Raw genomic sequence first — 17,547 nt, forward strand, 5'->3', positions numbered from 1 at the left:
ACCCCAATCCTGCAAAAGTAAAGTGGAAATGCTGGACGCACAGTGCTCAGGAGGCGGAAACCCAGGGTCAGAGCAGGACTCTGATCTTCAAAGGGATGGACATTTTAAAAAACAAACAAAAAAGCGAGCTGGGGAGATTATGACTCAATGGGTAAAAGTGCTTGCCACACAAGTGTGAGGACAGGAGTTCAGCTCCCCAGAGCCCATGTAAATGCTGAGTGGGCACAGCGGTCTGTCTGTAACCCCAAACACACGGGAAGCAGAGACAGGATTCTCAAAGCAAGCAGGTGAGTTCAGTGTTCAAGTGAAAGACTCAGCCCAAATACATACTGTAGAGAACTACTGAAGAGGACACTTGACTTCAATTTCTGGTCCCTGAATGTGCGCGCGCACGCACGCGCGCGCGCACACACACACACACACACACACACACACACACACATACAACATACACATAAAATTAAATACTCTCAGAATTTTGACAGTGGGTTTATATAAATCTGGTAGAGCTGGACACCAGAACACACACACTCCCAAAGCATCAGATGTGCCCCCACGGTATCAAGTATATCATGCCATCCTGGTCTACTGCTTCTTCATCAGTGCCCATCCACAGGATGGTCAGGATAGACAACCAGGGCTGATGGCCTGGTTTCCTGGGCCTAAATATCAGGTGCTCAATCAAGCAGCATGAACTGAAGGCTCTTCTGACAAAGGCAAAACTGAAGCAAACTGTGGAACCTGAGTCCTAGGCCTTGGAGTGGCCAGGACTGACTCCTTGGAATGCCTAGATTAATCTGGATTGATCTAGATTCTAGATAGCCCAGAGCTCCTGTCCCACAGAGCTGTGTGTTCTCTGACATATAACTGCACTCCTCCCCAGAGAAAGGCCAACTCTATCGCCTTGTAGAACAAAGTCTTGTTCCCCCACACACACCATCGTCACCACCCCCCACTAAGACACCTCCATTCCTGCTTCTCTTTCCTGTCCTTGATCCTCTACGGCACCCCACACTGGGGCCAGCCCCTCTGCCCTTGTATGCACTCCTTCACTCTGTCACCTGAAGTCTAGAGCCTACAGATCTCTGGGAGTTTTGTCAAAACTTGGAAGATCTGCTAAGATGCAGCTTCCTTCCATCCACCCCTGGGCATTTCTGATCCTTACCCAGATGATCTGCATTTCTAACAAGGTCTCAGGTGGTCTCAGACCTATGGGTTGTATCTAAGGAGGAAAGTACATAGTCGGGAGCATTGCTGAACAGTGAGACTGCAGCAGAAATGGAACAAGATCCAGAGGGTGGGAAGATGATGCGGTTTCATATAGAGAACATGCTAAGGGTTAGGCAGACATGTTAAATCCCTGGGACATGACTTAAAGATGCAAAAGCCTGCCAGGGTAGCAGCCAGGCCATGGAGGAGTAAATGGTAAGAAGCAAAGAGGCTGAATCAAAAATTTAAGAACAAGGAAGTCCAGACTCCATAGTGAATTCTACCAACCACTTAAAGAGGAGTCCACACCAATCTCCTGAAACGCTTTCCAAAATAAAAGAGAGGGGAATGCCTCCTCCCCACTCCCTGAGACCTGAATTACTAACATCAGATAAAAGAAAATCACAGACCAATAACCCTAATGGACACAGAAGCAAAAATCCTCAGCAAAATACAAGCAGACCAAATCTAACAGCATATTAATTATATACCATGTTGGTCCCATTCCAGAAATGCAAACTTGGTTCGACATAAGAAAATTTATGCAGTATATGACATTAATAAAAGAGGGAAAAATAACTATTTCATTTGATGCAGAAGTGTTTGACAAAAAAAAAAAAAAAAAAACCAATCCTTTTCATGATGAAAAATGTTCAGGGACCCAGAGATCCCCCAAACAGCACAGGCTACTGTCATTATTATTGGCTGACCACCTACTGCTTGAAGACATAACACACTATGGTTTCAAGACAGAGAAATCAATCTTGAACTGGTCTGGACAGCCACCTTCCTGCCGGAAATTTTCATAGTGGTGGAAGGGATTATGTCACTCCCAGGGAGGATGGGGGAGTCATCATTGGACTTACCTGGAAGTGAACCCTACATACTATAATACTGAACTAAGCAGCAAGGTATGCCTAGTGATGCCACAGTCGCTATTAGAGGGGTGACCAACACCTCTCAGCTTGGATTTGAGGTCTGTTCCACAGAAAGGAATTCAGACCTTGAAATGTATGCCTCATCAAACACACATGTCTGGGGAGGTCATAAGCCATGGGGGTTGGGGGTGGGGTTCTGCTGCTGTTGTCATTTTACTCTACAGACATGTTATCAAACTGACTCCTAAATCTTTGTTTATACCTATGCTCTCAACCTTGGTCAAAGAAACTTCTTTTTGCTGTGGGCATCAGAGACTCAGAACAGCTCAGAGTGCTGAGAATAAGTGATACCAGTGTTCAACTCTAAATGGGACATTTATGTCAATTCCTCCCATGAGCTCAGGGGACACTGAAGAAGAAGGGGTGGAAAGAATGGAACAGCTGGAAGATGGGGGAGCCAGGCTGAGAAATGTGGCCTCTGGATGTGACATGGTTGCTGTTATGAACCAGGAGCAGCTCTGGCTCCCTGCACACGATTTGTACAAGATGAAGCCAGTCTACACCCTAGCATGGATATGAGAGGCTTCAGATGCTGTATCCCCACGGAAGTGCCAGTCACTCGGGGAAAGGGAGTCATTTTTCTGCACAAGTGTGACTGCTGTAGGTTGCTGGTGGATGGCTCCGGACCCATGCTCACGTGGGCAGCACTAACTGGAAAGCGCGTGGGTCTAAGAATGATCCCCTTAAACTGAAGTAAACAAAGCCAGACATGGAATCCCAGTGCCACGGAGACAGACAGACTAATCCTCGGGGAGCCCGGGCCAGCAAGTTCAGACGACTCTAAGTTCCAGGCCAATGAGAGATGCTGTCTCAACAAACAGGATAGACTGTGACTGAAAGACAGCTGAGCTTGTCCTCCAGCCTCCACGAGCATGTGCTCAGAAAACTAAGGAGGGAGAACATCCTCAATGTGACAGAGGGCATTGCTTTTTCACAAACCAAGGGCCACACCCAAGCTTGCTGGCCAGTGTGCAAGCCTTCTTCTCACTGAGATCAGGAACAAGGCGCATAGGCCTGCCTGCGTCGCCACCACTGTTCAGAATGCTGAAGGCTGTAGCCCAGAGCCAGGAAAGAAGCAGCTTCCACAGTGCAGAAAGAAATGAAACGAGTTACATTAGGACATAGTACAGATCCTACACAGGCAACCAAAATAAAGAGAAAGAAGGGGAGGGGAGGGCCTCTGGAGCTAATGAACAAAACCAGTAAAACTGCAGGGGGCAAAAAAAAAAAAAATCAGTTGTGTTTTTCTACACCAGCAATGAACACACTGAAGAGGGAAACATAAAAAGCAGTTCCAACGGTGGCCACATAAAAAAGAATAATGCATGTGGGAACAAATGTAACCAAAAGACGTGGGACTAGAAACTATAAAGCACAGCTGAAAGAAACCGCGGCACAATACACTAATGGAGTGATATCCCATGTTCGTGGATGGGAAGACTTGATACTGTTAACATGTATGACTGAGTCTCGAATGTCCCTTAGAGGTTCACATATTAAATACCTGTATCCCAGATGTGCGGCTATTTTGAAGGTTGTGGGTCCTTTAAGAGGTGGGGCCTGGCTGTCACAAGGTCAGGATAGACAACTTGACCTGCCTGTGAAGTTTACACCTGCTTCTGGTTCCATCCTGTTTTTTCTGCTTCCTGGTCTATGGCTGGTGAAGAGCCTTCTGCCACAGGCTCTTGCCACCATGCCTACCTTGCCACAGTGAACTTAAATCCCTCCGAGACCATGCGCCAAGATAAACCATTCCGCTCTTTAAATTCCATCTGTTAGAAAAGGAGCCACCTACAGCCGGCAACCGTGAACAAAGTAGTGTGCATATTTAGCACAGTCCCTAGAAGAATGCCAGCCGCTGTAGAAGCTAAGAGTCTGACCCTAAATTTAATTTACACGGGTTCTGAGGGTCAAACTCAAGATCATTCAATATTGAAACAGCTCCCTCTTTTTTTTTTCTTTTTTTTTAAGTCTCCCGAGTGACCTCCACACTGTTTTCCACAGTAGCTACTCCGTTTCACACTCCCACCAGGAGGGTGACAGGAGTCCCAGCTTACCTGATCTCAGCAAGACTTATCTTTGTGCATGTGGAGGAGAGGTATCTAGCTCTTCTAAGGGGTGGAAGGTGAAATTTCTGTAGTTCAGTTTGTGTTTCTCTGACTGTTCTGATTTGCTTGAATACCTTTCACATGCTTGTTGGCCATTTAAATGTCTTCCTTGGAGGAATGTCTGAAAATCTTTCTCAGTCTATTCCTCATGCACGTACATTAGTCCAGTATCTTCTTTTAACTAGTGTGGTATGTGTGTGTGCATGCGTGCCACATGGTGTATGGGTGACTGCAGAGGCCAGAAGAGGGCATCAGATTCTCTGGAGCTTTGGTTACAGGTGGTTGTGAGCTGTCTGACGTGGGTGCCGGGAATGGAACTCTGGTTCTCTGTAAAAGCAGATTGCCCACCCACCCCCAGGTATTTAGCCAGGTATCTCTCCAGCCCCCATAGCCCCCCTATCTTTTATGCACTTTGTAAATATTTTCCCCACTCCACAGTGTGCCTTTTTCCTCTGTTGTTTCTTTTGCTATACAGAAACTTGATTACTGCATTCCTATAAAATATCTAGAAAGCCAACAGACTGGTGGTTGCCAGCGGCTGGGGGTGGAGGGTGGCGGAGGTGGAGAATAGCTGTTAAGGGGAGTTTATTTGAGGGTGGTGAAAATAAAATATTTTGGAACTAGATAAAGATGATGGTTCTACAATATTATGCCCTTGTGAAATGCCAACAATTTGTTTACTTTAAAATGATTAATATCATGTTATATAAATCTCACCTCAGTTTTTTTTTTTTTTTGAAAATGGAATGGATGAGTAAGATGACGTTAAGTTATCAAAAGAGACAGCCACTACCTCTCTCTAGAGAAGCTGCCAAATAGAAACACAGGCTCAGTGTGGCTAGAGTTCTCAAGATAAGCCAGAAATCCAAATTTTTATGTAAGCTATCTCGATTTTTATACAGTGGCCATCAACTCATTATTAATCAACTAAGTGTTTAAAAAACATCTCTGCATGGGTGGAACTCGCTAAAGTTAGAATCCAAATCAGCCTATGAGACATAGGATGTTCTGGACAATATAAAGCTGAATATTCCCAACTTGAAGACTTAGATGATGTACGGGATCTTAGGGTGTCTCCTTTTGGGGATCCTGAAATGTGTCAGCACTGAGTACTGATCAGGCACTTCACAAATGCCACCCACCCTCCTCCTCCTCCACCCTCCTCCTCCTCCCCCTCCCCCTCCCCCTCCTCCTCCTCCTCCTGCCACTGCGGCTGCTGCTGCTCACCCGATGGTAGGGAGGGGGCTGCTACAGAGCTAGAGACATGGAGGAATCAAACGACTTTCCAAAAAGGCAGAAGCAGCAGGATCAAGACAAGATCCATCTAGATTTGCCAAGTCACCATTTCACCCGCATGCCTTATAGGGGTCTCAAACTTAATAAGGCCAGAATGGAGTGCTCCTTAAATCTTCCCTTAAGATACTTTCATCTATCAGTCTCACCATCACAATGAGTAGTAACAAGACCCTAGGAGTCACTCTTGATCCCACGTTAGCTCATCCCCCCACCCCACCCTACCCCACCCCCAACACTCCAACCCTGCAAATCCATGGCCAGTTCTTACAGGTCTAATGGCATCTCAGCTTCCCCCACTCCTGGGGCCCCTACGCCCCACCCCCACCCCACCGCCTTCATCATTTTGTCTTCCCTGTGGCTATTCATGGGCCTCCTCATTGGACTCTAGGCCTCCCTGACACCCCCTTCTCACAGCTCCCCCACAGCAGCCACATGATCTTTTAAAAACAATGCACCGGGTGACATCAGTTCCAACTACCACTACCTGTCCCTGCATGGTACAGGGGACTCGAACCATCTGATTGATAATACTGAGATGGGTCCCTCAGCACTTAACTTGTAGCCTGAGATTGGAGAACGGTATCCCCAAACTGTACCCCCATCATTCCTCATACTCATCTTACCCTGCCACCCTCAGCACCCTCAAGATGAGAGACAGCATAGCCAAGAAGGGAAAGAAAGCAAGCTAGTCTCTGGCCAGCAGGTGTGTGCACAGGAAACCTAGCAGTCCTGGCCGGGTTGTGTTAGCTAGGGCTATCCAAGTCTACCAGGAGGGGCACAGAAGCCCTGGACCAAGTAAGAGTCCATCAGACCTCCAGGGCAGCATCGGGCATGGCTCCCTCAGTCTCCAGCCCAAATCCCACATCAACCACATCTGAGAATCCTAGGCTAAGCTGAAATCCAGCAGATTCCCTCCCAAATACGTTCTAGAAATGCCAACCTGAAATATGGCTTTGGGTGGGCAAGAAGGCATCTGAGGCCCTGACACAAACCAAGAAGCCTTCTCAGAAAAGCACGTAGGTGAGACCCAGCTGCAGGCCAGGATTCTGCCTCAGATCCAGGCTAGGCAGGAAAGGTCTGGTCTCTGACTCCAACACCTTTCCTCCTCCTACCTCTTCCCCAAAACAACAACAACAAAACAACAACAACACACACCACACCACAAAATAAAGGCTGTCACTAACTTCTGCCCCTCCTTCCCCTGAGTGACAGGAAGCCTCTATGCCTGGAATAGACAAACAGCCTCTCAGGGCTCCCTGCCAAGTGGGGTTCTACCCACAGCCCCTCCAGCAGCAGGGTATGGATAGGATCCCTTCTTCCCAGCCAGGGACACTCACCACGAAACTCTTTAAGAATTCCATCATCGTCTTGGTGCCCGTCCCCCGAAAGGTAGGACCTTTGCTTTAGAAGCACTGCCCGGGCTGCTACCTGCTGTTGCTGCCACCAAGGTGGCGGCAGCTGCTGACGTTGGACAACTTCCTTAAGATCAAACAAGGAACTGCAGGATTTGGGTGTCTGCCCGCCCAGAGCTGTTAGTCCACATTGACTAGCCATGACCTTTGACCCTTCCTGCTGCTTCAGCTGCTTCTCTGGGTAACCCGGGGCTTGGCAGAGTCAACTCTATGTATGTCATAGGGTGAGAAGTCACTCCCAAGGAGCGCCATGACGGAGGAATGTACCTGGGGCCCAGGACAATCAAAAGCAGGCTCCCTTTCCACTCCTGCCTTGAAAACAGGGCTAGACCGAAGAATGCCAGAGGGCTGGAGGACAATGAGGACAAGTGCACCGGGCAATGTAGGACTCAAGACCTGTGAGTTAGGAAGCCCTGCATGCAAGGAAAACGCAAAGTAAAAGACAGCAGACACCTACATCCCTGAGAACAAGAGTCTAAAACACCATTGCCCAAAGCCGGAGACGCAGCTAAAACAGCAAGCAGTCAGTTGCTGGGAAGTGGGGGACTCGTGGGAAGGGGTGCAGAGGCATGGGGAGCTATTTTCTATCAGGAACAGCCTGGATTACTTTGGTCATTGCTTTCGTTTTTTTTAAAAATAATTTTTAATGCACTTTAAAGACAGCAGTTGCTTCGTGCCTTAAGAAACCCAAAAGGAATTTTTTAAAGAAACACAGCAAAAGGCCTGAGGAGACTCACACACATTTCAAGCTCAGAGGTGCCAACATGCTGAGTTGGAAGAAGGGGGGCGGGGGTTGAGACTCTTCTGAGTTTCTGGGTCTCTTTCCCAATATAAGCATGTCAGACTCCATGCCTATCCAGCACCTTCACCAGAATCAGCTCTGGAAAAGGCAGAGAGCCCAGCTCAGAAGTGAAGGCATGAATTATTAAATTCCTTCAAAAGAGGGTTGCAGTGCACACGAGACAGCCATAGATTTGGTGTGTGGCGGGCACACTTCCAACCCATGCTGCTAGGGAGCTGTGAGGCTAATTGTTCAGCCTTCGAGTCTCAGTTTCCATATCTGTAAAATAGAGAAAGATGGCCACTTAGCCTGGTGTAGGTACTTAAGTCTACGGCAAGATGAAGCATGGAAACCAATCTGTAAATGCCTGCATGATGATCAGCTGGTTCTCCCCACTCCAGCTCCCAAGACAGCTTGAGAAGCGACCCACCCAGAAGGCTCCTCTCTGCCTCTCCAGTCCTGTTCCCTGGCTGCCAGACACATCCCCGCCTGGCCTGTATCTGCTGTAGTGGCCCTAAGAGTATCCCACAGGAGACAGAAAGGTCAGATGCCCTTGGGAGCTAGGGGAGGGCATGGCTCAATAGAGGACTTGGCATGGGTCTATCCCTGAGGTTAAAATAACATGGGAAATCAGAATGGGTGAGAAAGAGAGTCTGGGCCACCACACTTGCAAGTGCCACGTGGGAGAGGGAACTACAGCTCTAGAGAAGGCTGGCAATGTCCCTTCCAAATCCTGAAACACTTGATGGAGCATAGTGTTGAAGAAGCCATGGGGTGATTCTCTGCCCCTGCTGAGCCCAAAGACCAAGTGTGGGGCTCCTGTGTCCCTGACCCTCCCACACCTGCTTCTGGCTTCTCTCTGTTCCTGCTTAGGGTCCCAAGAGCCTTTTTGTAGAGCCCCCACCTGGCCCTGCCATTCCTGCAGTCCCAGGGGCATGGTAGGCTCTAATTAGCAAGACACGCCATACCCAGTAAGCTTCCGCTACCTGTCTGCTCACAGTATGCTCACGGTCCAGATTCCTTCTGCAATACAGGGATGCAGTAATAGGAAGTGAGGAGGCAGGAGAGAGAGGAAGCTCTAACTTATTGATTTCTGGACACTGCTAAAGATGGGGACTCCAGGAAGATCATGCTCAGTCCCTCTCCTACTCACCCCACTTCATCCAGGCCTGGGATGAGCCCCTGCCGCATCTCATGTGGCCCCCAGGGCTATCAAGGAAAAGTGTAACTACAGTTCAGAGAGGTTACTTGGCCTGCTGAAGGTCACACAGCCTGCTAGAAGCAGAGCCACGTGAGGGTGAGCTGGGGAGGATATCAAGGAAGAGAAGGAAAAGGCAGGGAAGGACTGAATGAGCTTATGATTAATTCTGGGGTCAGTATGGACTGTCTTAGCTAGCCAAGGAAGCCTGGAGCTCTGGTAGTGTCATAAGCAGAGTGTGGCCATAGTGCCAGTCCAGGGCGCAGGCATCTCAAGCACTTCCAAGGAGGAGGAGGAGGAAGAGCAGAGGCCAGAGAGACAAATAACCATCCTGTGATGCAAAACCAACCACTGTCCATGGAAATGGAGGGTGTGGAGAATAACGCCCATGCATATTCCTGCTTGGTTTAATGAGACTCTCATCTGTGTCCAAGAACCCCTGCCTTACCCCTACACCAGCTCTCTTCCAAACCAGAAGCCCCATCACGCAGGACACCCAGTGATATTGATGTGATAAAGCACCATGAGCCTTGTGAGCCCCCAACCAGCCAGACTTCCTTTCTGGCCTCAATCTTTCCCCAGCAGCTGCGGTCCAGGGGAAAGACCCACTGACAGTCAGAGAGACTGGCATCCAAGCCACAGCAGGCCACCAGCCAGGCCTATGACTTCCAACTTCGTTTTCTTGGCTTAAAAAAATAGACTAATGATCCTACCCCACACCCTGGGTGTTTCCCAGGATGAGCCGAGATCACAAATGCAGAAGCGCCTACCGCACACAGCAGCCGTCAATAAATGCCGCTGGACTGACAGAATTTACTCTGGGGAGAGGTGCCAACATGTACCGAGTTCTCACTGCCTGTGCCAGACCCCAACTAAACACTTCTCACTTGTTCTCCTACATAGGCCTCAGCACCACCAGTACCACAGGCATGCTGGCCCTGCCCACTCTGTAGATGAAGAAACTGAGGCTGAGAGGTGAATAACTTGATCAACAGACAGCCTTGCAAACCACAGCCATCCTTCAGGGTTCAAACTTTACATCAGCACACCAATGTGGCTTGGATACACATTGGTAAGACCCAAATACCACTTGTCCTCCTGAAAGTCAGTCAGCCAGTCTCTCTCTCTCTCTCCCTGTGTCTCTCTCTGTGTCTGTCTCTCTGTCTGTTTCTGTCTCTGTCTCTGTCTCTCTCTCTTTCTCCCTCTCTCCCTCTCTCGTTAATGATGGAGTGTGTGCATACTAATCCCTGGGCTGCATCCACAGCTCCTCAAGCCACTGGAAAGCTCTCAACCAACGTCCCCACAGAACTGGGCTTGGTTTGCATACTTGTGTAGGTATCAAAACACAGTTAATGGCTAGGTCTGATTGTTCCTCTCAACTGGAAAGCCCTGGTGGCAGAAGCTGTGACTACACACACCAGATTTTCTCCCATCTACAGCAGTGCCCATGATAAGATAATGTGTTACTGTGTGCACCACATATAGCGTGTAACACAAATAGAACATTGGCAATGGCAAACCCTGGATACTGTGGCTCATGAGATGCTCCTGACTTCAGAGAACTTAAACCAAAAGGGGACGTATGTCTCTGGAGCAGTGCTTCCAGCAGCAGAGGCTTAGTAAGTTTTGAGGCAGGGGGTGGTTTGGTTTGGTTTTTATTTGTTTGTTTCCTTCTTCCTTTCTTCCCTTCTTCCTTTCTTCCTTTCTCCCTTCTCTTCCCTTCCCTTCCTTTCTCTCTCTCTCTCTCTCTCTCTCTCTCTCTCTCTCTCTCTCTCTCCCCCCCCTCTCTCCCTCCCTCCCTCCCTCTCCCTCTCTCCCTCTCCCGCTCCCTCTCTCCCTCTCTCCCCACCCTCTCTCCTGAGACTTGCTCTGTGTTGTGTCCGGCCAGCAGACCACAACCTGGGTTCTAGCCTGGAAAGGCATTTTGGAAACCTGGAAGAGAAGAGGGGCTAGGTGGTGAGAGAAAGAAATGTAGCCAAGACAGTCATTCTGATCAAAGCTCAATTTTACTAGTTCCGACATTTCAGTTATAAAGGAAGGGGAAGGGAACCCGATTCCCGCCGAATAATCTCGGGTCCAGTAGTAGGGTGAGCACGTGTGTGGCTCCGAACAGCAAAGAGGCAGGTTCCAGCAGTGGGCGTGGCAGAACAAATGAGCAGGAAGCTCCACCCCGGAGCAAGCAGGTTTCAGGCTGGGGGAGGGGAGACTACAGCTCTGTAGACCAGGCTGGCCTCGGTTTCATACAGATCCCCCTACCTCTGCCTCCTGATTACTTCTTGGGATTGAGGCAAGAACATGAAGCTTGGAATCACAAGACTCACGCTTGTGTCCTTGATGCCCAGTGAAGGGAAATGTTTCATTTACTTCCCCGAGCCTCAATTTCCCTACCTATAAAATGGGAGAATAACAGTTCTCTTACGGCTATAAGAACCAGAAGCGTTTAGGAAAGTGGCTTGTACATCATAAAGCACTGCACCAACTCAAAGCCTAAAAAAAGAAGAGGGACAGAGACCCAGCAGAGGGAGGATGTGGACTGACTGTGTGCCCCAGGGTTCCTGTGTAGAAAAAGTTGATCTCCACTATGAAGTCCTAAAAGGCAGAGGTTTAAACAATCACTTGCTCAAGTTGAGGGTCTTGGAAACTGCTCAGGATGGGATAGGCCACGGGGTGAAGCCCCATTATTGCATACAGTAGCTCCATAAGAGAGGATCCAGCAGAGGTGCACATGGGCTCCCTGGCTCTAAACCTGCCATCATGATCATCACCAGATACTGGCCCTCCACCTTGGACTTCCAGGATCGTGAGCCAAAATTATCATTTTCGTTCTAACGCTATGTAGCCTCAGAAATTTTGCTATAGTATATATGAAATAAGATAAACCCATAAACCTACCGCAGTGGTTGGAAAGATGGTTCAATGACTAAGAGCACACTATTCAGTTCTGGAAAGAGGTCCAGAGTTCGGTTCCCAGCACCCATGTGGGGCAGCTCACAACCACCTTGAACTCCAGGCCCCTGAGCATCTGATGCCTCTGGCCTCTGTGGGCACCTGCACTCATCCACACATACCCATACAGACACACACACACAATAAAAAAACATAAAAATAACAGACCCCACCGGTCAAGAGAGGCCACACATGCCTTCAAAGGGTGCAGGAGAACACGGCTGCCTTGAAGGAACAGCCCCACTTTTCAGGATGCAGCTGGGTTCCAGTTACCAAGCCGCCCAGTGCTGGTTGAGGTGCAGGCATCAGCACTGTAGAGAGTCTCCTGGCCTTGATGTCCTCTGGCAGAGCCCTTGGTCTTGATCTAGTGTGTGGCCTGAAATTTCCAGTTTTCCCCACATGAAACTCAGCTTCAAGAAAAACAGCTATAAAGATCCCTTGAGGTCACTGGAGACAAACCTTGTTGAGTCTCTGTCAGCGGGGGAACTGGTGGGTTCAGCAGACAGGGAGATAAAGAGGGACACGTGTGACTTTGACCTCACAGAGACCTCAGGGTTGCATGAGGCTTCCTGCTGAAAGGAAGAAGAGAGGGAACAGACCCCAGAGATGAAAGGGTGAAGCCACGGGCCTTCCAGAAAAGCTTCCTTGGCCCTGGAAGACACAGATGGCAAGGGCTGCCTCCTGACAGCCTGGTGGGGAGTCCAGTCATGTGACAGGCCTGCCTTCACACTTCCCTCTCCCATTCCTTCTCTGTCCCTGACCCCTGCTCACTTTCTGGTTGGCACTTCCTGCATGGCACACTTGGGACTCTGGAGTAGGAACCAGTCAGCAAGACTTTCTGTCTAGCATCCATTCTCTCCCATTCACAGACAAGTTTGGGACCACAGGTGCTGACCATGATGGTTCAGTATGAGCCCCCTCCTCCCCAGCACTGGCCTGGACTTGTGCCCAGAGAGAAATGAAGAGAATTCTGTGTATTGTCACCCAGACCGAACTCACCACGGTGAGATGTGGCACCTGGCCTGACCCAGAGCTCCTGTTTCCCTCTCACTAGCTAGCTGTCCCTGCCTGAACATCCTTCCATCTCCTGCCCCTGAGGAGTCTTCTTGGGGAACTAGGAATTTGGCTACCTACCAGAGAGGATTTCTGAGTCCTGCCAGTAACTTGGCTGTGAACCCCAGCTCGGCACACTAGTCCCCAGCATGCGGGGTCTTCTAGACCATCGCATAACTCATGGCCAGGGTTGCCAAAAAGGACCCAACCTCACACTGGTCAAATGTTAGGAACTGAATCTCCAGACTGCTGCCTACATTCCCTGGTGGACCTCTGCTCTCCAGTGCCTCACTTCCCACTCTCCTGCAGGGAAGCTGTTGTTGTCCCCTGAGGGACCATTAGGTGCCTGTCACCAGCAGCAGACCAGTACTGCCCAGCACCATCCTGCCTTGGTGACCTCTGCTGCCCAGCCTCTGCTTCAAAGTGAAGAACAAGGCACCTATCCACTACCCGGGCCAGCACCGTCAGTCAGTAGTGAGTGCAGGTTTGAGGATAGTTCTGGAAGAATCTCAATGATCTAGGCTCTTCTTCTGAACACCTTCCTGCACCTGGGACAACAGAGTCCTGGGATTTTACCGGAGCTTGGTTCTCACCATGCACACAGTAGGTGCACAACAAACGTGCTGCTGGGGCTGAACACTGAGTTGATTGATTGGTTTTGCAGCCGCAGGTTGAGATATCAGATATCCCGCATATCAGCTTGTTACATTACAATTTATAACAGTGGCAAAATCACACTTATGAAGTAGAAATGGAAATAATTTCACGGTTGGAGGTCACCACAACATGAGGAACTGTTTTAAAGGGTCACAGCAATAGGAAGGTTGAGAAGCAATGGTTTAGAGCAAAGAGGGAGAGTGGGAAAAGGCTCATTTAAAAAAGGGGTGGGGTGCATGACTCTTCTGATGTGCACAGGACATGTCATCTGAGTCATCCCCACCGGTCCTGGCCACCATTAAAAGATTCCCCAGCCTTCTGTCACCAGAGAGCCATGGCAGAGGGAGGCTGGGGTGGGGGTGGGGGTTGGGGGGGGCCTCAGCCTCCCCACCAGCTGGGAGCTTCGCTTCAGGTTAACCTGCAGGAAGGGAGAACATCTGCAAATTGCATGTTCGCTTCTTTTCCATGTTCTAGTTAATGATTACCTAAATAAGTACTTCAGTCCCTCAGCTCCAGCAGACTAATTATACATGTACAGTACATGGAGACTTTGACGCTAGACAGCTCTCCCTTCCATAAACCATATGTCAAATAACATGAGTGCCTTCCCTGGTTTTCCAGCTGGGGCTGATAAATGGGGTGCTGGGGCAAATGAAGACCCCAACTTGGTTTATGGGAGGAACGGTGGACTGTCCATTCCAGGCCCAGAGGTCCCTGTTTGGGGAAATCATTTGGCTGAAAAATGCATTCACAGTGCAGAGTCCCAGGATATCCACCCCCAGACGCCCCAAACACTGGGCTGGCATAACAGAGTGCTACCCAAAACATTTGCATTCAAGTCCACCCCCACGCCCCACACACGCAGTAAACACTCACTCATTGCAAACACACACCCAGTCCCTCTGAGGTTTATGGGCCCCAAAGACAAGGAAAAAGAGATCAGCTGCACACGCCTGCCCATCATAAACAGTTGTCATCCGCATCAGTTCCACTCTGTCTCCCCAGATGACCCAGGCTCAGGATCACGGACAACAGAGGAGGGTCTCAGAGCAAGGGAACATGAAGGCAGTCCCTTATCCTTTTGCTCACAACCCAACACCTTGCTAACCAAAGTAATGGCTGTATCCAGCTCATGTGTCAGAGATGTTAAGGAGCCCTGGTCCTAAGGGTGTAAGCCACCTTGCGGATCTGGGACTCAAGGTTTTCAAGCAGGGCTAGACTGAAACAGTGGACCAGCCAGCAAAGCAAAGCAAAAAGTGAGGCCCATCAGACATCCTTGCCCTGACTGAGGAAGCTGTGTTGGCTCAGGTATGGTATAAGAGAGCTGAATAGTGAGTCTGGAGTGGGTCTACCCAGCCGACACAGTACGCAGCTGAGCAGCTCAGGACCTCTCCCCTAGCCACAAAACTACCTTGTCGTTGATGGTGTTGGCTACAAGGGGGAGTCACAGGGAAGAAGCAACCCACAGGTCAAAGAAGTTCCAGGTCACCTCCTAGCCATTCAGCATGTGAGGCCCAGACAGTGGATTGCCCAGCACCCAGCAAGCAGATCCATCCAAGTGTTCCAGCTTTCCTCAATCTTACCTGTGTTCCCAGGGCCTTTAGGCTCCCTAAGGAGCAGGTGCCCTGGACCCAAGGCACAGACCCAACTTCATTGCTTTTGTTTGTTCTTTAGATTTTGTTTTGTTTTGTTTTGTTTTTAAACAGTGTCATTCTGGAGCCCAGACTGGCCTTGAACTTCCAATCCTCCTGCCTCAGTCTCCCAAGTACAGGCATTACAGGTGAATACCACCATCCTGAGCCATTTTCATTAAATCAAAGAGTCCTTTGACAAGTGGTACCCTGTGAGTAACTAGTCCGACAGGACCACCAGGAATGTGAACACCTTGACTTTGTTCTCAAAGGCCTAAAGGTGGGGATGTGGTTGCTAGGGCAGGGAGGGATACAGGTGAGCTCAGCAGGGCACACGGTGAAATCTACAGAGCGCCATCTCCTGGAGCTGGCAGGCAGCGCAAGTCAAACACCTCTAGAAAGCAGAGCACCTGGGTGCCAAGGGAGCCCTCTGTCTTCAGCGGGCAGAGCAGGCACTGGGCTTGGCACTTGGGAGACACACTTCCTTTTAGGGTGGGTGGAGTCTCAGGCCTGGCCACCTCGGTGGAATTCCACACACCTCACACCTTCTGTGACAACCTTCCTGTCTCCTTTGGCCGACCCATCTAGCTCTCTCCCTCCCCCTCACCTGCCACCAGCCCATTCCATTGACTTGACCTCTCTAACATAACGACCATCCACTCCTTCTTGACACCTCCACTGACTGCACAGGTCCAAGGTCCTGGATTCTAGTGGCAGCTTCTCACGAAGCCTTCCTCCTCCCACATCTGCGGATCGATAATTCATTCTGCACACACGGCTGCCAGATGTAGATCACATCTCTCTGTTAATTAAACTCAAACCCCTGGCCCAGGGAGACGGCTCAGCCTGTAAAGACTTGCAACCAAGCCTGATGACCTGAGTTCCATCTCTAAGCCCCACACGATAGGAGAGAGCCAGTCCCACAAGCTGTGCTCTGACGGCAACACACACACACACAAAATATTAACCAAAACATATTTCTTAAGAATCCAAACTCAAACCCCTGGCCCAGGGAGACGGCTCAGCGGTTAAGAGCACTGTGTGCTCTTCCAGAGAGTCTGGATTCAATTCCCAGCACCCACATGGCAGCTCACAACTGTCTGTAACTCCGTTTCCAGGGGATTCAACACCCTCACACAGACATGCATGCAGTCAGACCACCAGTATACATAAAAGAAATAAATTATTTTTTAAAATATCCAAACCTACTCCCAGGATCCACATGTGTGCTGCCGCCTCTCCACCCTCCCCTGTGTAGTACACCCCTGCAGCCATGATTCCTGTCTGCTCCTGGGGAGCAGGCGCTTGCCTGTCCACGTACTTTGCATTTATTATCCCCAGGATCTAGACATACTCTTCCTGCCCTTCACAAAGCCCTTCCTTCTCTGCTAGGCACAGCTTGCCTGTCACCTTCCTGTAGACTCTTCCCAAGCCCCAAACACATTTGCCTTTCCCATTTGTGCTGGTTAGATTTTGTCAACTTGATTCAATCCTAGAGTCATTTTGGAAGAGGGAATCTCAGTTGAAAAAAATATCCTCCACCACCAGATTGCCCCGTGGGCAAGCCTATGGTACCTCTCCTTGATTGATGACTGATGTGGTAGGGCCCAATTCACTGAGTGGTGTCCTGGGTGCGAGATAAGAAAGCAGGCTGAGCAAGCCATGAGAAGCAGACCAGTAAGCAGCACTCCTCTATGGCCTCAGCTCCTGCCTCCAGGTTCCTGCCCTGTGTGAGTTCTGCACTGACTTCCTTCAGTGATGGTTTGTTACTGGGAGTGTGAGACAACATGAGTCCTTTCCTCCCCCCAGGTTGCTTTTAGTCACAGTATTTTATCACAGCAATAGAAACCCTAATATGCCACTCTTAAAGTCATCCATTCCAAAATACAATGCATGGCTCTCCATCAGAGCACGGAGGAGCAGCAACAGGTGCCGGCTTTCTGTTCACAGTGTCTCTCTGTCTAGGAGTCGGGCATATGGGGATAAGAACTGTATCTGCTCTGTTTCCTGCTGTGTGTGTCCCCAGGCCCTAGGCAGAACTCACCCGTGAGAAACATTCGACGACACTGTAAAGTGAATTTGGGGATCCTCCTAACACCCTGTGGTGTGTGAGGAGCTGAAACCGCACTAGAGGCGTGCATGGAATGCTGGGTAGGGGGAGCAGCTTCCCAGCTGTGCCTGGAGAAGGGCTATGGGTGGGGAGAAGATTCTGAGCCACGGGTAAGAGGCTTGTACGAGCAAGAAAAAAAAAAAAAATCACACGACTTGCTCCTGACCTCCAGTGCTGGATCCATGTGATCCCTTCCTGTCAGGAAGAC

General features: G+C 49.7%; 1 protein-coding gene across 14 annotated transcripts in view; it reads right to left on the minus strand.

Annotated features, from left to right (window-relative positions):
* Rap1gap2 (RAP1 GTPase activating protein 2) overlaps positions 1–17,547 on the minus strand; it is a 227,560-nt gene that overhangs the window by 66,915 nt on the left and 143,098 nt on the right. Inside the window, exon 1 of one of the 14 annotated variants that reach the window (XM_006533629.3) lies at positions 6,889–7,034. The exons of 12 other annotated variants lie outside the window; for them this stretch is intronic. In XM_006533629.3, the coding sequence (XP_006533692.1) occupies positions 6,889–6,915 (27 nt within the window). In that variant the 5' untranslated portion in view covers positions 6,916–7,034. Of the gene's footprint in view, positions 1–6,888; positions 7,035–17,547 lie in introns of those variants that run through there. One more of the 14 variants, XM_006533631.3, reaches the window with a different exon arrangement.

The sequence above is a fragment of the Mus musculus genome, chromosome 11, assembly GCF_000001635.26.
Source record: "Mus musculus strain C57BL/6J chromosome 11, GRCm38.p6 C57BL/6J".
In the NCBI taxonomy this organism is placed as follows: Eukaryota; Metazoa; Chordata; class Mammalia; order Rodentia; family Muridae; genus Mus; species Mus musculus.